The sequence below is a fragment of the Vanessa atalanta genome, chromosome 24 (genome assembly GCF_905147765.1).
Source record: "Vanessa atalanta chromosome 24, ilVanAtal1.2, whole genome shotgun sequence".
Taxonomy (NCBI): domain Eukaryota; kingdom Metazoa; phylum Arthropoda; class Insecta; order Lepidoptera; family Nymphalidae; genus Vanessa; species Vanessa atalanta.
In genome coordinates this window covers 925,028-950,051 of record NC_061894.1, presented here as the reverse complement: position 1 = coordinate 950,051, position 25,024 = coordinate 925,028, and the positions used below count along the sequence as shown (strand labels likewise).

At 37.7% G+C, this 25,024-nt stretch overlaps 2 protein-coding genes across 5 annotated transcripts in view; one reads left to right on the top strand and one right to left on the bottom strand.

Moving 5' to 3' along the window:
• The first annotated feature begins 55 nt into the window (after positions 1–55).
• On the top strand, positions 56–5,790 carry LOC125073391 (reticulon-4-interacting protein 1, mitochondrial-like). Its single transcript, XM_047684204.1, has 13 exons — positions 56–120; positions 269–428; positions 1,603–1,683; positions 2,287–2,452; positions 2,605–2,775; positions 2,885–3,025; positions 3,207–3,321; positions 3,691–3,819; positions 3,892–4,013; positions 4,144–4,300; positions 4,562–4,682; positions 5,121–5,240; positions 5,699–5,790. The coding sequence occupies exons 2-13, from the start codon at positions 381–383 to the stop codon at positions 5,783–5,785; spliced, it is 1,458 nt and encodes a 485-aa protein (XP_047540160.1). The 5' UTR covers positions 56–120; positions 269–380; the 3' UTR covers positions 5,786–5,790.
• Positions 5,791–11,232: 5,442 nt separating this feature from the next.
• The window catches only part of LOC125073601 (protein EFR3 homolog cmp44E), a 29,986-nt gene continuing 16,194 nt past the window's right edge, over positions 11,233–25,024 (bottom strand). For 3 of the 4 annotated variants that reach the window (XM_047684485.1, XM_047684487.1, XM_047684486.1), the window contains exons 2-20: positions 24,090–24,294; positions 21,878–22,028; positions 20,763–20,915; positions 20,271–20,369; positions 19,281–19,435; positions 18,621–18,699; positions 18,416–18,545; positions 18,167–18,237; positions 17,583–17,771; positions 16,279–16,451; positions 16,094–16,197; positions 15,699–15,819; positions 15,076–15,211; positions 14,607–14,720; positions 14,410–14,518; positions 14,203–14,294; positions 12,718–12,879; positions 12,330–12,466; positions 11,233–12,048 (exon numbers count right to left, since the gene is read on the bottom strand). In XM_047684485.1, the coding sequence (XP_047540441.1) occupies position 12,048; positions 12,330–12,466; positions 12,718–12,879; positions 14,203–14,294; positions 14,410–14,518; positions 14,607–14,720; positions 15,076–15,211; positions 15,699–15,819; positions 16,094–16,197; positions 16,279–16,451; positions 17,583–17,771; positions 18,167–18,237; positions 18,416–18,545; positions 18,621–18,699; positions 19,281–19,435; positions 20,271–20,369; positions 20,763–20,915; positions 21,878–22,028; positions 24,090–24,294 (2,381 nt within the window). In that variant the 3' untranslated portion in view covers positions 11,233–12,047. Of the gene's footprint in view, positions 12,049–12,329; positions 12,467–12,717; positions 12,880–14,028; positions 14,119–14,155; positions 14,295–14,409; positions 14,519–14,606; positions 14,721–15,075; positions 15,212–15,698; positions 15,820–16,093; positions 16,198–16,278; positions 16,452–17,582; positions 17,772–18,166; positions 18,238–18,415; positions 18,546–18,620; positions 18,700–19,280; positions 19,436–20,270; positions 20,370–20,762; positions 20,916–21,877; positions 22,029–24,089; positions 24,295–25,024 lie in introns of those variants that run through there. The other variant, XM_047684488.1, reaches the window with a different exon arrangement.

Sequence of the window (25,024 nt, the reverse complement as noted above, 5' to 3'; positions counted from 1 at the left end):
ATTTTAAGACCTTTGACTTATTTATAGTGTTAGCAACAACATACCATTAATCAATGTCAAAATCAGGTGTCTACACTCCACTGTCATTTTGAAACGTCAAATAGGTTATGTTTGTATAAGGTAAAAATTGTGTTTAATTTAAAAAATATATAATAATTCTGTGATAAAGGCCATTTAAAAATTAAACACAATTTAATTGTATATCATAAATTTATCGTTATTAATAACTTTGAACGTGAATGCATCCGCAATGACGTTCTATTTTCAGACTCAAATATTTAAAATGGATTGTGGCCAAAGGTTAAATTTCTTATGAGTTTTGATATGAAGTAACAGTGCATTTGGTATAGGCCGGCCCTCCTCCGTCTGTGTTGTTTGATATGGATGAATTTAAGCTAAGAGCGGGAGAAAAAATCGGAGCTTTACATGTAAGTGACTATTGGATGTTACTATGTCATGTTACCCTGGTACCTGTGTAAACATTTCCCTCCCACGATTTGTTTGTTTTTGTAATTTTATGTATTATTTATATATGTCGCATACATTTTGTATGTATGTCTGTAAGTATTTGTGGCAATGACACTATAATTATAGATTTGACCATGAAACTTACATAACATACATTTAGAATCTAATTACTTTAAATTTATTTTGCATTAGGTCATACTATTTTGGCAATAGGTATTAAGCAGATTTTATTAATAACATATTTCTTGTGAACTTTTTAAATTATTTATCTGAAATATAAATTTAAATTTTGAATAACATAATGTTTAGTTTTTGTTATTTTTCTTTTACTTTGATCATAAAGATTGATAAAGAGTTGTATTTATATAAATTTCACTTTTAAATAGTTATAATTAATGTATATATATTACTGGCCCAAAGGTCACATTAATTTAAATCTTAGTATAGTGCATATTGTTATAACTAACAATGATATGAGCAATACACCAATCCTACATCACTATATAAATTATGTAAATGAGTTGTTAAATACCAAAAAATATATAATTTTCAAATTAATTTTCTATATCCTTAAGCACTGGATACTAATTTCATTAATTTTAAATCAAATTTAAACCAAATAAACTTGTGTTAAATAAAATGAGGTAATTAAAAAACAACAATTAAAAATAGATTATATTTAACTATTAATTCTGTTCATAAAAATATTTTAGAAATCTTCCATGTATGCTTTAGTTGAGTGAGTTTGATTCTTCCAAAGTGTAGTTTTTATTGGCAAAGAAGTCCAATATTTTATTACTCAGTTGTTTTCTATCGTTCCACTTGCAGAGCATTGCTAGTTGTTAGTTGATACCACCCACATATCAGATGTTACACTGCCAAACAACACTACTTTCTATTGTTGTCTATTGGTCTGAAGGATAGAAGTCAGCGTATCTATAGGCACAAGTTACATAACATCTTCTCAAGTTTGGTGGTGCTTTGGTGATGTTAGGAGGAGGGGAGGAGAGGAAGGTGGTAGTAACCACCAACCATTGTGTGGCGCATTTGCATCACATATTGCCACCTACCATCTACTATATATCATAAAAAAAACTTGAATTTTATTTTAACCAATAATAATTTCGTTTTCAGGAAGCAGCTGTAGTAGCTGCTAATAGCAGCAAAAACAGATTTCAGGATGTATTCAATCATACAGCAGATGCAATCAGAAGAGTAAGGATAACATTTCAATCAATCAATCAATCAATCAAATATATTGTATATAAAGGCTCAAGATACAACATGTGCACCGGTTGAGCCTTGCCAAGAGTCTGCACCTAGTTGACATGTTCCTTCTTTTATATTGTTTGTGAATCAACTGTCGGCCATTGCATGTGTTGTGTACAACTGCTTAATGAGGGTAGACGCCGTCATATATATATATCAACAACTATTTTTTGGAGGTAGGGCTTTGTGCAGGTCCATCTGGGACCACTCACTCATCAGTTATTCTACCGCCAAACAGCAGCACTCAGTATGGTTGTATTTGAAAAGGCGATTGAGCCAGTGTAACTACAGGCACAAGGGCCATAACATCTTAGTTCCCAAGGTTGGTGGCGCATTGGCAATGTAAGAAATGATTAATATTTCTTACAGCGCCAGTGTCTGTGGCGATGGTGACCACTTACCATCAGGTGATCAACTTTATCAATTTTATCTATAAAACTATTGTTTTTTAAACCAAAATTTTATCAGTTGACAATTACAATTTTCATTGTAAACTTTAATGTTATAAATTTTATTAAATGTCAAAAAATAAATATATTGTATTTGTAGATACGAGAAGCTTTCTTTGATTTGTGGGACAATGAATTGGTGACGGAGGGCAGGGCTCGGGCTCTGGCCTGGGCGCGGGAGGCCGCCCGCAGGGTACAAGAGGGTGCTCCACCGCTCTCTCCCATGATACTGTATGAGGAACTGGTGACCCTTTTGAAAGATCATGGTAAATATAAACTTTTTATTTGAATGCTGTTTGAAGTTATGACCTTAAGTTGCTCATTTATGTTCATGCTGAATTAGATTAAAGTTTGATTTAATAAATACTCAATCGCTTTTTCCCAATATCTTCCCAATATATTTAATATGTTTTTTCAGTATGGCGTCGTAGTATGATAATCTTCGTCTGCGGTGCGGCGGTCGGTGGAAGCGCAGGTCTGGTCATAGGCCTGCGAGCGAGCGCCCGAGTGCCGAGCGGACCGCATGCCAGGGCGCTCCACACGCAGACCGACCAAACCGTCATCCTGGTAGAGGATGCCGTATCGCCAGGTCAGAAGATTTTAACGTTAGCCCTTAGAATGCGGCAGCTTAGTAGACCATCACGTTTGAATTCTCTCGAAGCGGCGTCGTGACTCGGGTTGCAATGGTTCTGGTTCAGGCGCGGGCGCGGGGGAGGTGCTGGTGCGCGTGCAGGCGTTCAGCGTGTCGGCGGCGGACCGCAGCGTGCTGCGCGGCCGCGCGTCGGCGCTGCGCTCGCTGCTGGCCGCCTCGCAGGTCACCGTGGGGAGAGGCTTCGCGGGTGACTCACTGACTTACTGACCTACTTGAACGTGATGACTGTTAAATTTTATCACCTAAAATTGGATTTGTTCCAAAGTTATGTTTTACTTTGCAAAATTTTCGTACAAAATTTTCGTACAAAATTTTACACACTAAATTACTACTTGACTTATCTGACAAACATTGGTCCGTAATTCCAGGTGTAGTGCTCGACGTGGGACAAGGCGTAAACGACTTGGAAATGGGTGACGAGGTGTGGGGCTGCATCAGCGAGTGGAGCGGAGGCGCCGCCAACGAGCTGCTCGCTATTAGAAGGTAAAGTAAACCTAGGCGGTGATGAGGTAACTATCAGTGACCTTGGAATATTCATAATAACTATGAAAACACTTGGGGGTGGGGCGTTGTGTAAGCCTCAAACAGAAATACTTTGTATTGTTGTGTTCCGGTTTGAAGGGTGAGTGAGCCAGTGTAACTCCATGCACAAGGGACATAATAACTAAGTTGCCAAAGTTGGTGCGGTATCGAAGATGTCAGGAATGATTAAAAATTCTTACGGCGCTAATTTCTATGGGCAGCGGTGACCACTCACCAACGGCTGGACCATTCCCACAATCGCCTACCTATTTCATAAAAAAAGACGTCAATATTGTTAATTTAAAATTAGTGTATATTGATTTTGGCCAGCACTCGAGTGAGCAAACGTCCGCGTCACCTCGCCGCGGACACGGCGGCGGCGCTGCCCTGGGTGGGCTGTGTGGCGCTGGCGGCGCTGCGGCGCGTGCAGTACCGACCGGACTCCAGCAAGGGGAAGCGGTGAGGGCGCTGCGCTGCGTCGTGTGGTTTAGCCAGGGCGGCAGCGGAGAGTAAGTACGCCGGCTTGTGCAGGGTGTGCGTGGTGGGCGCGGCCAGCGGGGAGGGCTGCGCGCTGGTGCAGCTGCTGGCCGCGTGGGGCGCCCGCGTCACGGCCGCCGCGCCGCGGAAGTCGCATCGCGTCTTAAAGGACCTCGGTGCGTTGCTCGGTGTATTATTCTTAAACTGTTTTGCGATAACGATTCATTTTAGACGTATTCTTTATTACTGTTGGTTTACTGCCGACTACGACATCTCTAAAGAATTTCTGTATAATGTTCTCGCCAGGTGCACACGAGCTGGTTGAATTGGAAAGCAACGCTCACACGAGTCCGTCGTGGCTGTCTTTAGAACAATATGCGAGTCGCCGCGGCCCGTGGGACTGCGCCCTCTGCTGCTCGGGTGCTCCGCCTCCACCCTCACCCGCGGCTTCTGCGCTGCTCAAGTTAGTGCTAATAACCCGGAACCCTTATAATTGAACCTTCATTCAGTTTGGTTTCAACAGAACTTCAACTAACCTGTGAAATTATTACCAATACATGTAATAAAATGATCACTTAACGTCCCAATGGGCTAAGTCTCCTCTATTTATATTAATTATAATATAAATTATATCCATATATTACAAAATATTGCTCACATATAACCTATATTGAGATACTTATATATTTTCTTGTTATTTTAACATTTTTTTTGTATATTTCAGAGCAACGGCCCCACGATACGCTTTGTTGGATATTCGACCGAAGCCCTTACTGACTGACCGCTTGCCAACACCCTTCTGGGTGATATTCTCGGCTTCCTTTTACACCTTTAGGCTTTTGAGGGTGAGATTTTGAAGTTTTAACATTTTTACAAAGGCATTTTATAACTTGACAAATATCATTTTTTTCGGCTGGTTCTAATCTATTAATATTTCTATGGGCTTAAATGCCATTCCATGGACTCTTATTAGCTCAGGCTATTATGATTAGATTATCGCGAAGAATATCTATTCTGGTTTCATTAAAAAAAAAAAAACAATGTTCCGATGTCTGACGTGATAGCTTTAATTGATCGTCCAGACGTCACCATTCGCTTCTCAGCATTTTGTACATAGATCATGGCTTTCAGGATAATGAGTTCTATAAGTAGCTTCCTATTAATTATCTTATATAATTGTGCTTTAAGTTCATTTTCCTGGCTCGGTCAAAAGTTTTATCATAGCAATGAGCATTTTTCCAAAGATCATGATATTTGAATAACCATAAGGATTTCCCCTACAGTGGATAACTGGATGCGGAACCCACACAGACTGGTTGGAGGATAAGAATCAACTCCGGGAAGGTCTCGACAATCTTCGACTTCTCGTCGATTCTGGTCAGCTTTCACCTGTGCTCGATAAGGTAAATCGATTAGTGAAATCTTTAACACGTGCTATATTTGTAACTATAGAATATCACAATTTATAATTTGGTACACTTTTTCACATTGAAGAAATAAGGATTGGGTTTAGATTTACAAATTATTTGGTGAATTATCCCAACAAAATAGTGGATTTAATAAAAGTAGCAGTTTTTGGCAAAATTTGACATCAACTACAAGTATTAATCACGAACTGTTGCTCGAGAAGCATAGTTCGTGATTGATATATCATTATTTATAATATAACACGAATGCACTTAAATACCTTAGTATATCCACATTAATTCTACATCCAAAGTTCCTATAATAATTTCGTCGATAGTATTAGTACAATTTATAAGGAACACTACTTTCCTAATAAATTAAAATATTTTAAATGTAATTTGTAACAAGAGTCCTAGTTCAGAAACAAGTAAACACAAATTTCAATGGTTTCCAGGTCTACCTTCCTCAGGACTTTGAGTCCGCGCTGGCGCACGCGTGCGGAGACGACGCCGTCGGGACGTCCGTGGTGAGATTCCCGTAGACTTCCAAAATATATCACAAATAACGCTCAAAATATCAAATGTCATCCAGGTTGTCACAGATTTAAATTGTTGGAACGAAGTTCTTTTACGCACCTGTAGTACTAGTGGAGTGGCAGAAACGAAATGTCACCAGGCGACATTACCATCTCTCTTGTTTTTAAATACGGTTTTATTTAAACTAATTTTTGTTATTGTGTTTTATTTCTTGTCGTTTATAACGTTACCGTTGTTGATTTATTTTATTGTACACATTATATAATACATACCGACTTCGTTCCAACCCGGTGTCGACACCGCACGTTTTTTTCCTATTTACTCTGTGATTTCAAACCAATAAAAATGATAGTCATATACGTAATTATACAATTTTTTTGTTGTCTGTTAATAAATGGTTTACAAACTATCAAATTAAAATGTATGTATTAAAAAATGTGAACTGTCTAATCGTTCAAGGGATTGTGTTGGTAAAAAATATTTCCTTAAATTTTTTGTAGTTGTATTGTGATAGAATAATGAAGAAATTCAACGCTGTCATTTTCTGATGTTACTTTTTTTGAATAGAAAACCTTTACAAAAATAAATATAATTTTAGAAAAGGAATAACGTAGATGTTTTTTTAGTTAAGTATATTTTTATATATTAATTTTATTAATCCGTATTGGAAATTAGAAAATACGTTTAATTTTAATTTTTTGGTATCATAAGTAAAGATATATATTTAAAAAGTATGAAATTGTCTTGTATTGTATGCATTCATCACAATCCTAATCACAAAATGTTGTTATGTATTCGATAAGATACTACTACGCTCCATTGGATTTTGCTTACACACAAAAGCCAATACTAAAATGTTCCAATAGTATCTTTATTATGGTCCATTCGACCACGTATCTAATAGAGACGCATTCTCTTGTAGTAGCTGGTCTCTGAAAGTCTAACTAATCAGCGTACATGCTATACTATAAAACTATATAATTATTTAACGAATTTACTGGCCTAATATATATTTTTATTGTTCGAGCAGCGATTTGATATTACACACACGCTGAGAAATTTTACAAGTATTTTCGTTTAATAGACTAGAAATTGACTTTTGTTTATTTCAACGGCACGAGGACTGGAGATAAAACAATTATATTTACATATTCTCTACGATCCACTTATAGTTCTGATATATTATACACTACAAACAGTTCTTGATTCAAGTCAAAACGCCATTATTTAGGACCAATGACGTCATGTCAATTCAAGGTCAAATTTGTTTATCTTTGGTCCTCTAATTGTTTTTGAATATAGTTGATTAGAAATTGAGCGAAACAGTTTGATTCAATTAGCTGTCATTTTGGCGCACTCTTAAGTTTTATGATAAAGAAATAACAATTTCAGAAAATGGTTGTCATCTTTTTAGTAGAAATAAGTTTTAACTTCTTCTTACTTTAATGAGTGTAAATTATCAACGAATAAAAAAGTATATTTTATGTAAGTATAGGCTTAAATAATTCAACTGTTTGTCACAGATTTAGACTTTTTTATAAAGGTGCTATTTCGAAAATACCTAATCAATGTAAAAATATTGAATTATGTAGGTTAATATTTTAATGTAAGTCATAATTTATTATTGTTTAATGACATTATCGCCTCAAACACTCGCTGGTTCTACTTCAACTGCACTATTGCCAGACTTACAACACTATACTTGATGTGATTCTTTTAACTTAAACTAATAATTTCTTATTTTTGTCCAAAGATAGCAATATAATTATTATCTTTATATAAATATACAAGTTTAGTAAATAAAAAAATAGCGAGAAATTTCAAATTACTCAGAACGAAAATGTATTAAATTATGTTTAATCGTTAAAATAAAATCAAAGACTGTACCACTAATTGGCCAGTAATAATAACATAAATTAAATGAATTTTGTAAATAGATTAAAAATATATAAATTAAAAATATATAAAATAATAGGTGCTAACGAAAATTAATCTTTAGTAAATAACTCTGAGAATTACTGTAAAAAGTATTTGTTTTGATATATTTATTGATATACAAAATGTCAAGTCTGAATTTTAGTCAAATGTTTTTTTATGTAATTTTAATATATATAACACAAACCTACTTGAGCATCATAGTAATATATTTTTAAAGCCAGTCATTTGTAACTATTCGTATGTTATTGTATATGTAAACTCCCGCATAATATACTAAACATTACACATAACCATTATACTAATATACTCACAGATTAACCATTATATAGTAATATATAACAATTTTTATGTGAAATTTTCTTAAATGACAATAATATACAACCTACACATGTGATAATAGCGAGAAAAATGTATAATCCGAATTTTTTGTGCTCTGAGAAGAGCAGAGCAGAGATAATTCTGGGGATTTAAAGGATATACATTACAAGAACCATCGAACAAATAAAACAATCTCAAATCCTAATTTAACCACAGTAACAGTGCCATCCAAATTAAAGAAAATTACTAAATAAATGTAAATATTTTATTTTAGATTAATAAAGATAAAAATGTTATTTTCTAAATAAAATTTTACGACAATATGCCGTTTTTTTTTTTATTTCAGCTCTATCCTAATTAAATATATATTTTGATTGTTTACTAGTGTGTTTGTTTGTATTTATAGATAATATTCAGTATGACTGATAAATTATCTCGTCTGTCTTCTCGACCGACCTTTTTCATCGATTCCTTGACGAATTCGGATAATTTGAACTTAAGTCTATTAACATTAAAAATATATTCTCTTTATTCGGCTAATAATGTACCGTTTTTCATATAACTGAGAAGCATTGTATTTATTAGTTTGTGTATTAATTTTCTATGGGTCGGTATGTTGATAAGCTGCCTCATTGGTCTAGTCTAGTGGCTTGATAAATGGCCACAAAGCCCGGCGTTCTAGGTTCAAATCCAAGGTCGGGCCGATACTGAGTTTCCCCAACAGCCCGAAGTGTGTGCGCTGCGCACTGCACCTGAACGCTTTCCAGTCGTGACGGATTTGCCGTCCCATAGGATTATGAGTGCACAAATAAAGAGGGCACCTGTGTTTACGCACACACTTCTGCTCCCATGAGGTTGGCCGCCGTAACCGAAATCGGCCGACATTTTCATCAGGTACAGTAACCATTTAAATAAATAAAACAAAACAATGTCCGAACCACATTTATTATTGTTTGAACACAACCTAATTACCTAGTTATACATTAATTATGAACAGATAACAACAGTATAGGTCAATAGAAATACAAGTTACATTATTTTCAGGCCCTAGAATATATTGTAGAGTATATTAAGTACTATATTGGTGACATATTTGAAAGACAGATTAAAAAAAACTACATTTTTAAATGAATATACACTTGGAGTTGCCATATTATGCGCGAAGCAGCATTTAATTTCAGACTTTTTGAAGTCCCCATAAATTTCATTCTAAGCTGTTTTATTTTAGTTTAAATAAATACTAAAAATATGTCAAAATAAATAATTATCATTTATTTGTAATAATAATTATTATATTTGTAACAAATCTATTATATAATAGATCGTAATAAGATGAAAAGTTATAATTGGTCCTTAATTTAGTTTATATATAAGAAAATTTGAGCTAAACGGAGATTGATACGAGGCTAGCGTTAATCTGTGGTTGGTTTCTTAACCATTGATTAATATTTGACTACAATACAGGAAGTCCCACAAGATGATGATGAATATGTGTATATTTAACGAACATATACATACTAAATACATATACGTATGTATTTATAATCAATGTCAACACACTTAGAGCCTACGTCGCTAGGGATCATTTTAATATGCTACTCAAGTACAATTAAATACAAATACAATTAAAAAACTGTAAACGCATATAAAACATCTAGGGCCGTAGTTATAAACAAATTCATAATATCGAAATACAAAAAACTGTAATAAATTGTAGCTTTTTGTTTTACAAAACGTACAGTCGACAAAAAAATAATTGAAATATATGTTTTGTCTAATAAAATTATGTTTACTGTTCTTTTTACGACAACCTAACGAAAAATTCAGCATTTCATATTTGCAAATAACAAAACATTAAATGTATATACACATGTTGTTTCTATATTGTATGATTATATGTTAATAAAAATAAATTATCCAAGCTTTATTACTGATTGGGAAGGTCCTTTGAAGTACAAGCAAATACACATCCTTTTATATTAAAAGCAAACTTAATCACCCGAAAGCAAATCAAAGAGAAATACCCACATGTAATATACACATAAATATATGTTATATATGTTTTATGAGACTATATAAATATCATTTGAATGAACAAACATAATATTAGTCACCTTCATCAATCATTTAATTACCTGTATATTGGAAATATAAAAAAATCAGAGAGTTTTTGTGCGTCAATACGTCTGTTAATATTATAAAATTTTCTTGCCGACTGTACTGTATACACAATAAATTATTACAAGAGATTCCTTTATTAATATCTCGGATAAATTCTACTGGAATGTTTAAAACATTTAGATTGAACTTTATGAAGTATTATATAAGATTCAAATTTGAAAATAGTCAAATTATGGCTGTAAACTGTAATATAATGGCATGCAAAATTGTATCTTATTTCGTTATCATATAGGGTCTAAATTATCAATTCAAATATTCCGGTCGTTAGAAGAAAAAAATACAACAAAACATTGTGTCTATGATGTTACATAAAACGAATTAAACTGACATTAACATGTAAAACTCAAAACTGTTCATTAAATAAAACATTCAACTTATTTACATAATTCATATAAAAATTAAAATTACATAACATTTTTAACAATTGCATTATTAAATACTGTCAAATATCATATAATATTTAAAGTAATCATCACCCACCTTATCACCCAGTTCATCACCAATCTATATCATCACCACATTAGAATATAACCTCATCATGAAGACATATATATTTTCCAATAATACAGCTACTGTATTATTGCATTTAATTATTTAAAACACCAATTCCATTGTCAATCCCCGTGTATTATACCCCATTATCCCCAATGAATGCAAGCTTAATACTTTTAAGATATATTCAAATCATTTAACTACAGTAAACAGTTATTATATCTAATTGTTTGTTCCGGTTTGAAGGGCGAATGACCCAGTAACTGCAGGCAAAGGGACATAACAACTTAGTTCCCAATGTTGGTGGCACATTCATGATGCAAGCTTTCACCATCAAGCGGCACCTTTGTACCTGCCAGCCTGTATATTTTTTTGTTTAATAAATATGACAGATACTATTTTTCATTCAACTATCCGTAGCCAAAACGAATTGTTATTTGATTATAGAAACCGGTTTTAAATACATAATTGTTTACCACTTAAAACATATTAAAATATTCCCCATGAATCGAAACGATGAATAATGAATTTAATTTTTATTCAGATATTTTAATACAACAGCTGGTATTCACCATTTTGTACCGAACCCATTATATAAGCCCTATTCCAATCGAAGGAGGAATAAAGATAAACAAACCTTGCCTTGACATATACATGCGGTTTGCAGCTGCAAACAGTACTTGATAAATTTATCTTTATTTATAGGGCAACATTATTCAACTTGACTTATATCCACTTTAATTTTACTTCCAAAGTTCAAAAAGCAATTTTTTCTCGAATCCATGAATAATATCATAGATTACTCAAGACTACTGATATCCAGTCTATTCAATGTGATAGTGGTTTTTTTGTCTCTACTTCTTTGGTTGGAATAGACACAATTTACATATGAATAAAATTTAACCATCGGTCCCGTGTAGTACGTTCACATAAATACATTTAATTATGTGAACGTCCTCCTCACAATTATACCAAATATCAGCAGCGATATAGCGAACCGCCGTACCGACGTCACGTCACGGTGGGGTAAGGAGACAAAATGGCATTCTTAGAAACTTGAAAAAGTCGAATTTCCAATTCAAAGAAAAACCATCAACAGTTATATTCAACCTTCGAAAACATTTTTTTTTTATATGAAAATTATATTTCTAAAATTTGCCAATTTGTTCCCTAGCCATTGGCAATGCGACAAAAATGGGTACGTTTTTAATAAACGTTATTTAATAATTAGATAATCACAAATTAAATACAATGGAAGCATATAGTATTGTTCAGAATATATTATGCGAAGCGACTACGTAATATATTTGATTGGTGGAAAGCATATATTCTCTCGCATCTGAAAATATACAAATATTAATTGATACTTCACATTACACTCGTGAAGTGCTTAAAACTTACTTTTAAAGTAATACGCTGTTTTGAATTATAATATTTAAAGTATATACTTTGAATATTATTATTATTTTGCGGTGAACTTTGAGATTATTTATTAGTTTTACTGTTTATGACATTGACTCATACTTAGGAAAATAATATTTAAATCAATCTTGATAATTTTCAGTAGGTACGGAACCTGCTTTAACATTTGTTGTTTGGATATTAGAAGAAGTAACTTACTAATACAGGAATAGTTCGGGGAAGTACTTGGTGCAGGGGGTCGGCTTGCCCGCGGGGGAGCCTCCCACGCCCACACCCAGTAGTGGTTCTTCGGATAAAGAGTTGAAGATTTCTTCGAGTTTCTCCTTTATCTCGTACTAGAGTGAGAGTGTTATTAAAAAAGTTAGTGACTAGATAAATTAAGTCAAATTTATTATTTGTGTAGTATTATTATTAATATCAAATATCAAAAAAATTTTTATTCAAGTCGAAGCCTGAAAGTTGGAAGTGTGTACTCTCGTGCCCAGGAAAGCGCTTAAAGCGCGTAAGTCCTGCGCCTGAACTTTTTGCGCTGACGGATTTCCCATCGGATTACTCGAGTACACCCGTTTGGGCGCGGAGGGCGCACCTTGGGCTGCGTGATGAGCAGCAGGTGGTCGAAGGGCGCGGTGCGGAAGGTGTCGTTGAGCGTGGCGCGGCGGCGCTCCGCCTCGCGGCGCTCCGCCTCGCTGGGGCCCGACGCGGCGCGCCGCAGCGCCTCCAGGCTCACGCTCTCGCCGCCGCCGCAGTGCTGCGAGGGCAATCATTAATAATTCATTTAACGAAATGCCATTCGACGAATATATTTATAAATAAACACTAGCAATGTACCAGAGTATGTCTCTCCCTCCTCATGTCATGTAGTGACAGGTGAGCCTCCTCGTGTCCCCAACACCAGAAATCATTGTCGGTACGCTAAGGAAGAGGATAGGGTATATTGGATGAGGTGTGGGTGGGATAAGGATAGGACCATGGACTACGACGAAATGTCCTCATAAGATAATGTGTAACATTCGATAAAATACATTAGATTATGACTAAAAATTGGAAAGACATTTTGAAAAAAAGAAAATTTTGAAAAATTTTAACGCATATTTGGATTTAAAAGAAGATCGACGCAAAATCGTAAATGACAATTTAGGTTATACCATATTATAGAGTTTTAATTAAATAAAAATTACTAACAACGAACTAAGGATGCGGTGTCCTACTCCCACTTTTATCACCCAGCTAACAATAAAACCCTAATAATAATAATAAAACAATAATTTTATAACTATAACGGCTAACTATGAATATTATGGCCTCTAAAGACCGTCTCTCACCGGGAGCATTCGCCTGTACTGTAAGTTCAGATTCGAGCATCACTCAAGTGAGTCAGAACTGAGCATTACAGAGTTTAACCCGTAATGATACAATATGTCCGACATTATAAAAACAACTGACTCAACTGTAGGCGAATGCTACGTTGACGGACCTCATATGAATTACGTCATTGTCACGCGCAACATGTGATAAAAAATTTAACGATAGAATATAATTACATAAGCTCCAAAATTCGGCATCGTCGGACGATGATTGTAATTGTACTTCTCAATGAACATTCTGTATTCCTCGTCCAAATCGTCGTATTGGGTTCGCTGTATGAATATTGACAAAGGCGTGATATTATAATGCCACTAGTGACGTTACAATTGTACGATATTTTATCTTAATTTCGTTCATTAATACACGCTAACTTTTTATATATGTAGCATGTACATATTTGAGAGGGATCATGACGACAACAATGAGATACTTCTTAGATCTTAGACAATCAAAAACCTACTTCGTGTTTTTTTGAAGCTTATTTAAAGATTTATATGTCTAAATGAATGATCATAATTTTGTTCTGGCAATGATAGGATTAATAAAAGGATACGGATTTTTGGGACTATCATTATAAAAAGCACATGTTTTAAGTCATAATATGATACATCTCAAAGCTATATAGTATACAAGGTCATAAAATTTTTGACCTATTAATAATCACGACATCATAACAAAAACGTCTCGTCTGTCCGGTAGTACTCACCCGCTGCACGCCCGGCGAGCTGTTCGCGCTGTCCAGCTCCGCGTTGGGTCCGGCAGATATGTCCGCCAGACTGTCCCTGCCTTGAGCTGCGCCTGAAAGTTAATTTTGGAATATTTTAGGATCGTTACGTAAAGTAGGAGTCGGACATGAGTAAACTACAGCTTTGTTATCAATGGGAATTCTTCCACATCGTGACTAAGCACACACCCGCCTCGACCCAGCTGTGGCGGTGCGCCAGCGCGGCGCCGGCGTAGGGCGCGGCGGGCTGCAGGCGCGCCTCCACGCCGCACGCCTTCAGGCACTCCGACAGCGCCATCTGCGGAAGCCCGAGGCGCCTTAGTCGGCCATTCGGATTCATGTCTACTCGAGTTCGCGGTCGACTTCATTACTACTACAAAATTTACCTGATCGATCATAAGGTAGGGCAGCTTGTTGGGCATTTTCGATGGCGACAAGTCGTAATCCTCTAGCAGAGGCGGTAAGAGATGAGGAGCTTCTTCGCGTCGAGCTTCTATAATCTACATAAAAAAATGTATTTAAATCGCCTGTAGTCCAAATAAGTCATTGTTTTTTTTTGGAGAAACAACACAATTATTTAGTTCTCAACTATGGTAATTAAGTCCATCGAAGCACGACTGAATTCTGAGGACGATTACAAGCTAAATATTTTTTTAAAAACTTTATATTGGGTACGGTAGTTTCGATAAGGATCTCACTACTAAGATTGCGACGGACCGAGAGATTCAGAGTGCCCTCAGTGTATTTAATTTACAATAACAAACATATTTTACTTATGTTTTCACAAAGAAACAAAAACAATATATTCCTTATAAATACAAATTTGATACGTAGAGTATAGCCAGCACTACGCACCTGCGCCACGTACTCCTGCAGCGCGGGCAGCAGCAGCACGTGCGGCACGAGCGCCAGCAGCGCCAGCGCCGCGCCGTGCACGCGGCACGCCTGCGCCGTCGACAGCACCGGGTTGCTCAGCGCCGCCTGCTGCATGCTGCGCGGGAGCACGGGCACGCGTCACGGGGCCGGCCCGGCGCGACACGTGACACATGTTTGACACGTGACACGTGTTTGACAAGCTCGGTAACGATACTCGGTTACTAATTTTTGATATAGATCGATATCATAGGTAGAAGTTTAGTGGAAGTTGCGAGTTCATTTAGGTGTCGTGTTGAACAATTCAATATTATTTGTGGGTTAATTTCTTAACTTTCTCCCACCAACTCGTCCGTTACTTCGGTAAATCCGAAAGGGTATATAAATTTGTTTTATTACAATATAAGAAAAAAATATATAAATCAATTGCCAGTATAGTGATAACGAAAGTCTCTGAGCGGACGCGACTACATTACCTTGACTGACAATTTGGCTCGTCTGCCAGCTTCTTTTAAATAAAAATAGTACTTCTCTCTCGTAAAATACAAGAATATTTGTACTCTACACGTCGTTCCACCCGCAGCGGGCACAGCGAATCAACTTACGACAGGATGAGCTGCAGCATGTCGCAGACGGTCTCCTCGGAGGCGAGCTCCACGCACAGCAGCGCCAGCGTGGTGTAGATGGCGCATACGTTCTCCGCCGTGTTGGACTCCAGCTGCAGGCCTGCACACCCGCCACACATGTACATAATATCTTCAACAGCACACATTACTAAGCCGAGTCTAACTTCAACGTGGAATTCCATCACTTTTTTCTAAATCACTGATGGATTTTTTTTGTGATTAGATCGGAGTGTTCTAAGCACTATCCTCGATTACAAGAGCTAGACCTAGAGCTCCGACAGTTCGTCATCTTTTTTCCGCGGTCTCTGCCTCGAGGCCGGTCACCTTAATACCTAACAGATTAATTTTAATTATTATGGAAATTAGCTCCGTACCGTCGTACAGCGAGCTGAAGATAGCGTATCCGTGCTTGCTGATAAATATGAGATCGGGGCGCGAGCACTTCTCCACGACGAGGCCCAGCTTCGCGTAGTCCACTCTGCAACAAACAGAACGAGTCCGCTGAGGGCGGGCGGGAGGAGGGAGGGCGCGAGCGAGGGGCAGAGGGCGCGGCGCTCACGTGGGCGCGGCGAGCGCGGGCGCGTTCCCGCGGCGGTCGAGCAGCGTGTGCAGGATGCGCTGCAGCAGCGCGCGCGTGGCCGCCTCGCCCGCGCCCGACAGCCGCAGCAGCGCGTCCAGGAAGGCGGCGGGGAACGCCTTGCTCAGCTCCGTCGTCTTGTACGTGGTCCCCACCTGCGCGCCGGCGATGCGTCAGACCCCCTGAGGTAGCCGACTCTCGGAATGGGCAGTTCATTCAGCCGCGAAAGGAAAACGCTTGGAAGCCCGTTCCGTTCTGCGCCTGAACTTCTTGCAGATTCCGATTCGGAGTATAACACGACTTGTTGAAACAGACGTGTTGAATTTTATCACTATCACCCGGTCTGAGTGCGATAAGCACGCTACGAGTATAACTCGCGCGGGCGCACGGAGCGGTTATCTGAGAGCGGACTAATCAACGGATCTAGAGAAACGATCCACCCGCCGTGTATGGAACCCTACAATCGCGTCCGCAACGCTTAGTGCTACTTAGATTATTTCTCAACACAGACCCGCGACCGTGCACCTGCGCGAATTATAGAGGAAGACCTTTTTAACGGCCATTTTAACTTCTGATTTCCCATCAAAACTGGTACTAACCCTCAACCATCAAATACATTGAATATTGTAGTGACAACTGAATTTAACAATTTATTCATAAGTGTCGGTTAACTTGACATTTTCTGAATAATAAGCTATTAAACAATCAATGAATTACTTAATATTCCGACTAGTATGGGATCTCTTCGACAATCCTAGCCCAAAAATAATGTTTGTATCGTTTTAAACTTCATACTTTCTTATACTCGTTTTATGATATAAGAAAATTTTAATTTTATATGGGACCAAACGAGAAAGACCCTCCCGATCCAATCAAAAATATAATTTACCGATTATTTTTTTTTTGATTATGTGATTGCGGCAAAGACACTAATTCTCTCAAATTTTTTGATTTATATTTTAACAGCATCTCTGATATCTCAATCAATCCATCATTTGCCAACTTCTCGAGAACAGTTTTAATGTATAGGTTTCAGGGTACTGATACATTATTTTATTTTTTATTTAATATGTGCGGGTATTCTGATAAATGTGCTACATGATGTTAAATGTCATCCTCATTCCGTTACTAACTTCGGGTGTTAAAATTATGTCTCTAGTGATTGTTGTTACAGTAGCTCAAGACCTTCAAACCAAAACACAACAATACAGGTATTACTGCTTGGCGGTAGAATATGGGATGAGTGGGTGGTACCTCACCAGATATTGATTGAACAATAGGCTCACCTTCAGTAGAGACTTCAACAATATGCTCTGCAGCATGGAGTCCGCCTTCGTTCCCTTCCCGCGCTGGTTTGGTATCTTGCTGACGATGAACATCATGATGTCTATCTTCTGGAAGTCCGGGAGGTGGTCAGCGAATTCTCCGAGCGCATTTATCAATGCCTCCTGATATAATTTCTCGTCCGATTCTTTCTGTTAATTAAAAATATTGATTTCGTTTAGGTTAGTAGACAGAGGCAAAGGGGCTTGATGGTCACCACCACCACCTTAACTATTCCTTACATTGTGAAAGCGCCTACCATTTTGTCTCTTTATATAAAAATACACGTCAAAGTAAAACTACTAACTGATACATGTCTCCTAGTGTATTATTTAAAATTATTAATACATACAAATATTATAAAACTTTATCTACATGTTACTTTATCATTGGGAAGCCGCTGAATCGATTTTAATACAACTTTCTGTAAAGACTTGCATGGACTTTGGAAGTACATACGCTTTTCTTAATATTTATAAGATACAAAGGTATTTTGTAATAATAAATCTACATATTCTTTATTATAATTGGACCATCAATCTCCTACCTCGGAGTCCCTCGCAACGGACGCTCGCAAGTTCGTCAGGAGGTTGTTAATGATCTCCAGCACAGACGGACCTGAAAATATAACTCGTTTCTGAATAAATTGAAACGCTCGAAACGAGAATTTTAAAGCAACGTTTCTCTGATACTTCCAGTTGCAACGAGTTACTTAGTGGTAGGGCGCGGTGCAAGCCCGGCCGGGCGCCTCCCATTCATAAGGTAATGTCATGTAATGGCTCGTAAGCGGGCTCACCGACGCTGTCGCCGGCGGCGAAGGCGACGATGCTGCTGAGCACGGCGGCGCGCGCGGCGCGCACGCGGGTGCCCACGCCGGCGTCCAGGTGCTGCAGCAGCGCCTCCACCACGCTGTACGAGTACTGCGCCTGCGCACGCTCGCGTTAGTACTGCCGCTCCCTGCGCCCCACTCGCCCGCCCCCCCCCCGGGCCCGCCCACTTACCTGGATCGAGAACATGATGATCTTGAACGTGTGCACGGCGAACTCGGTCGGCACCCACAGTTCGTGACGGTCGAAGTGTCTGCAAGATATACAGAATACCATCGAATATCACTTACGTTTACATACTCGATTGAACGCTAAGATATTTTCATGAGAGACGACCGGACGACTTACTATATAGTGTGAAGTCTGGTGAACTTCACAAATATTTTACAGCACAAATAAATCGGTATTTTTTTAAACAACTCTTTGCATAAAACAATTTATTATTTGCGAAAGTTACTATGAAATCAGAACACCACAAAAACGAATACCGACTACCCACAACATTTATTTATCATGATTTTGTTTTGTACATACATATTTATTTTCCCACTTCTGTAAAAACGTATCAATACTATACTAATATTATGAATACGAAAGTAAAACTGTCTGTTACTTCTTCACGCTTAAACCGCTGAATCTATTTAGATAAAATTTCATATGGCGATAGTCCAAACTTGCAGGAATCAAATCCCCGAACAGGACATAGGCTACTTTTCTTATTAACTCCTCGAAGGAGTAAAGTGGTGGTACAGTTTGTGTATAGGCAAAGTTTAATAAGTTTCCGGGAAACGCCACACGTCCAGCTAGTATAGTATAAATGCAAAACGAACTCACGTGAGGACGGGTCGGAGTACACTCCTGATGTGCCCGAACGAGGCGCGGCCCACCAGCTCGCGCAGACACGCCTCGGCCAGGCGCGGCGGGTCGTCGTCGAGGCCGTCCCGGGTGTCCGTCTCCATGCAGGAGACGGTTTCATATTTTTCTGCAGTCTATAATTATATAAATATTCGTTTCATTACGATTAATATATGATACCGAAAGAAATACTTGAAGAAAATCCTAGTATATTTGTTTATAATTTATTTTTATTTCTGCGTAATAAATTAGTTTCCAGCGATCATTGTCATCGAGAACAAACTGCACAAGAGATCTTATACGGCACATGTCTGTGGACAAAACGGGTGCAATCTCTATTCCCAACTCATACAACCCGAAGTAATTGGACACAAAACGACCATAGATCACAGACGCAGGACAATAAATAAATAAATATTGGACAACATCACATGCATTACTTTGATCCCATTGTAATACGACGATACCACATACACTCAGACCCAAGACAACATAGAAAACTAATGAACTTTTTCTAGATCGACTCCGGCCGGGAATCAAACCCGGGACCTCGGAGTGGAGTACCCATGAAAACCGGGGTACACACTACTCGGCCACGGAGGTCGTCGATCGTCGAGGACAAACAGCTTCACTTAATTTTCGAAACAAGAGTATCCAAACACTGCTGAATTCCAAGTTCTGGGCAAATAATAATTACTTGGCAGTAGGACTTCCCTTAGACCGTCCGAATAGGCAAGACCCCCTCGTGATTTGTTCTCACGCTACTCTAAGAAGTATTGTTAGGATTAGTTTGAAGGTTAAGTGTACTCTTGGTTTCAAGGTTAGCGGCGCGTTGACGAGTGGATATTTCTTATAGTGCCAAAGTCCATGGGTGGAGATGTCCATTCACCATGAAGTGGCTCGTTTGCCGGTCAACCAAACTATTATTATAAATAAAAAACTCCAACTTTTTATTGGTATATAGTATACCTGCATATTGTACAGCAGCGATGGTACAATCTTGTCCATGTGTTGAGCCTCCCAAATGTTCTCCACGAGGTCATCAGACACGGTCTTCCTGATCACGCCCTGTAATAAATAACTCATGACTGTTATCACGTTGACGATAAGTTAACCAGACAGCAAGCAAAATTGATATAACAATTAAGTCTTCCAGTCTGGCAGCAGCGTAAGGGATTTGCGTCTTATATTGCCTATGTCTATAACACCTACCACTAATATAAGCCACTAATAATAAGCGCCCCCCCCCCCGCTTAACCTAACCCCACCCCCACCTTCATCACTTTCGAGCTGCTGAAATAATTCATAATGTTTAACATTAACATATATATGAGAATTTATAAAAAAAATGTAAACAGAACGTAATTTATGTTAGCGTTTAGAGTAGTTCATATAACTTATCATGATCATACAAGTCTTTGGCAAATCTGCCTCAATTAGAATCTTCAAGGGAATAATCACCTGCAGTCCTTGTATCCCGGCCAGCCGGATGTTCTCCCGTGTCGGCTTATCATTATGATTGCTATGACACATCGCTGAGAACTTCGAGACGAAGAAGTCGTACCGGCGGTGGTACGATGGCGTATCTTCTTCGATGTTCGCGAAGCGGACGAACTGTAAAAAAATGCTCGTAAATCAGAACTCAAATTAGAAGACTTGATATTGTTTCCAGAGTTTAAGATCAAAATTACAACATTACATTTTTTTTTACATTAGCAGCCTGTAAATTTCCCACTGCTGGGCAAGGCCGCCTCTCCCTTTGAGGAGAAACTTTGGAGCATATTCCACCACGCTGCTCCAATGCGAGTTGGTGGAATACACATGTGGCAGAATTTCGTTGAAATTTGTCACATGCGGGTTTCCTCACGATGTATTATAAACACAAATTAAGCACATGAAAATTCAGTGGTGCCTGCCTGGGTTTGAACCCGAAATCATCGGTTAATATGCACGCGTTCTAATCACTGGGCCATCTCGGCTCTAAAATTACAAACTTGGTGTTAATTTGTTGTAGCAACACTGAAATCGCTTCTAATAACTACGTATGAAATTAGAGTAATTAATTATTGATACGGTCGCGTTAGTAAATTGATTACAGCCGTATCCAATGGTATTTAGAGTAAAGATATTTAAACAGCCTTGAAATAACATAACATCTATATATAACATTCATTTTAAATTCGTGAAAAAATGGCGTCTTGAATTTCGGCAAAAATTTTATTCGGACATTGGAATAAATTTAAAATAGATATAAGTAGTTAAGTGAAATAGTATTACAAATAATAAGTTGTCATTGGTCGTATTGATGAATCCATAATTACTAAAATTTTACTAACGTTACATTTAACTGTTCCTAAGTATACCACTTAGGAACACACACAGAAAATATACGAACCAAAATTTCGTATCACTTGAATCGAAATGAGTTCCTACAGATAAGTACGCATCAGTTCAATTTATTTATTGGCACATATTAAAGATCTTTCCATCGTTGCGTACATTTCTAAGATCGATTCAAATCTCTGATGGTAGACCTGATGCTGATGCTATCGACCGTACGGTGTTATCATACTTACGCTCTGTGTAGCCAATATCTGCAGCTGTGGATCAGTAGACTCGAGCAATTTCTGAACCATCTTGAGGAAACTCTCTACAAATAAATTGAGGGTCTGCGAGTGGCACGCCACGAGCAACTGGTCCATCGCTTCCATCGCTATTATCACGAATCTGAAATTCCATCCAGAAATTATGAACACCACGACGTAATAATTTCTCAATCATAATTAATTATGGAATTAATTTTCCAGGCGGATTATCCGACCAGGGTACAAACTCCGGTCGCAGATATCTCATTAGCACCCCGGAACTTAGAAGTGAATAGTGATAACACTCACGTAAGTTAATTAATTCCGCCGATTCCAATAAATTTTGAAGTTAAGGTATATAAACAACTTTGAATTAACATTACATCTAAAGTATTCATTTTCGGTTATTGAAAATAAGTTGTCTTGAATTCCGGCAAAGATATTATCGGTGCTTTGGAATATATATAAGTGGATATAAGTAATTTTTTTTTATGATATCGGTAGGCGGACGAGCAAATGGACCACTTGATGGCAAGTGGTCACCACCGCCATCACCAATGCACCACCGACCTTGGGAACTAAGATGTTACGTCCCTTGTGCCTGTAGTTACACTGGCTCACTCACCCTTCAAACCGGAACACAACAATACTGAGTACTGCTATTTGGCGGTAGAATATCTGATGAGTGGCTGGTACCTACCCAGACGGGCTTGCACAAAGCCCTCCCACCAATATATAAGTAGTTAATTAAATATAAAAATAGAATCGTCTATTCTTTGTCTGAACTATTTCCGTTCTTGACGACGTTTGTACTCATATCCGTTCACCCTAAATCACAGTGAAGAAATAGACAGTGTGCTTGTGTTTGCGGCAAAGTATGTACACTTTAATATGTTTTCCTCTTAGATTCGTCTCCCTTTAGAATAATGTTGAAAGCTGTCAGTACATCATGTATTCTAACGCCAAGCAGCGATACTTAGTATTATTGTGTTCAGATTTGTAGGGAAAATGATCCAGTGTAATTAAAGGGACGAAGGGCATAACATTTCAGTACCCAAAGTTAGTAGCGCATTAGCAATTAAAGGACCGGTTAATTTTTTTTAACGCCAATGTATATCGGCGGTGATGACTATATACCATTAGGTGACCCATTTGCCAGTCCGTCTGTCGGTATTTGGATTTCCTAATATATATTACCACTTTAAATGTATATATAAAAATAATAGCAATAATAATATTAATAGGTAGCATTGGTGAAATTGCGTGCATCTTAACCGATGATTGCGGGTTCAAACCTAGGTAAGCCACTGAATATTCATGTGCTAAATTTTTGTTATAATTGCTTTTGTGCTCGGCGGTAAAGGAAAACATCGTGAAGAAATGCATTTATCTAATTTCAATTTTGGCGCAGCAGTGGGAATTTTACCGTCTGCTCCATTAATTTAATTTATTTACAAATCTATCTAATTTTAAATTACAATCTAAAATTGATAAAAGAAATTTAGCTCTGGGTTTGATAAGTTCACTCTAAAACCTAACCTTCTAGTCATGTGACCTTAAGATGTCACTTATCTTAATCTTAATTGGTATTGTGTCATTTCAACTATCATATTAAAACAAACACTATCGACCTTACTTATAAAAGTTGTTAAACGGGTGTTTCTTAAAAATCGATTTCTCCTTTTCTTCATCGTGGATTTAACATTCGAAAGAAAAAGACAGCATTATTTAACAAAACATCTAAACTAAAATTTATCGGTAAATGGATCGACACTCTCTTATGTGGATTAACATGGACACAAATCAGTCAGCATAAAAATATTTTTTAAGCGTTCTACACTGAAACGAATATAAAAGGTTCTGTTTGTACTATAATTAAAAGTTTATAGGTTTTTTAGGATAGGATAGGTAGGTAGGATAGGATAGGTAGGCGGAGGAATGAGCCACCTGATGGTTAGTGGTCACCACCGCCCATTGGCATTGGCACTGTAAGAAATATTAACCCTTCCTAACATCGCCAATGCGCCGTCAACCTTAGGAACTATTACGTTATGACGAGGGGCATGTATTTACACTGACTCGCTCACCCTTCAACCCGATACACAACCTTGCAACCCTACTTACAAGTAAATCACATTTCGATCACAAATTATCCAATGCCATTTTTAAGTATTCAAAATAAAATATTTAAAAGCTAACGTACCCATGTCTTCGACGGTAGATATCCCGTGAAGCCTTTTGGAAAAGATACTCTCCAATCCTGTCCAGCTTTTCCGGACTGGACAGGGAGTAGAACGTAAGCTTCTCCATGTTGGACTTGACCAGGCCATCTTGAGGAGACGCTGGGAAGATGTTGTCCACCAGCCGCTTGTAGCGCGGCCGGAGCGCGGAGCAACATCCGCAGCAACCTGGAAGATACCAAGATTTACAAAAATTAGATAAAAAAGTACTATAACACTTAAGATGGCTTAGTTCCAAAGTATAAAGCTGAAAATATTCAATAGATCTTAACATATGACCTCTGATTCTGACCGATTCACATTATTTTCGTCCAATAAACCAACAAGTTAATCCAGCAGTCTTGATTGGTTCATATCGCCTATATTATACTAGCCATTCAAAAGCTGTTGACGGTGTTGTTGCTGTGCAGTCAACAGCAGCGGAAAGCAAGTCATTGGTCTGAATCAATGTACTCATTCAAGTGTAGGTTTACATCATTCCAATAACAGTTCGACCACTGGAAAGAAAGCTACTGGAACAATGTGAACCGGGCTTTTTACTGATTAACAATGACCTGAAAATTGAAATTTCGTAGAACAGATTCAGAAAAGTAGCTTATAACGACGAGACAAGTTACGTCAACTGTGATGCTGCACTGAATAAGGGGTACCAGTGATAAAATTATTTTCGATACCGTACGAGAAATGATCGTAACCAACAGAAGAAACCTTAATCTAGCAGAGACTGCCGCTCATACTAGCTGGAGTTTTTGGAAACCTGATAAAAGAACATAATATTCTATCGCATATAGTGTTTTGTTTGATAATGTTCGTATTTTTTGTTAGAATACCTTAAATTGTAATATGATAATTACGTAATGTTAGCGACTACCCCTAGCCTCCAATACGGCGTTACGAC

What these genes read in the sequence shown, in the direction of transcription:
- LOC125073391 (XM_047684204.1), top strand. Translation starts at nt 381, where the DNA reads ATGGATGAATTTAAGCTAAGAGCGGGAGAAAAAATCGGAGCTTTACAT. An exon ending in CGTGGGGAGAGGCTTCGCGG is followed by an intron (nt 3,026 to 3,206) that starts GTGACTCACTGA and finishes CCGTAATTCCAG; the next exon opens with GTGTAGTGCTCGACGTGGGA. An exon ending in ACACCTTTAGGCTTTTGAGG is followed by an intron (nt 4,683 to 5,120) that starts GTGAGATTTTGA and finishes TTTCCCCTACAG; the next exon opens with TGGATAACTGGATGCGGAAC.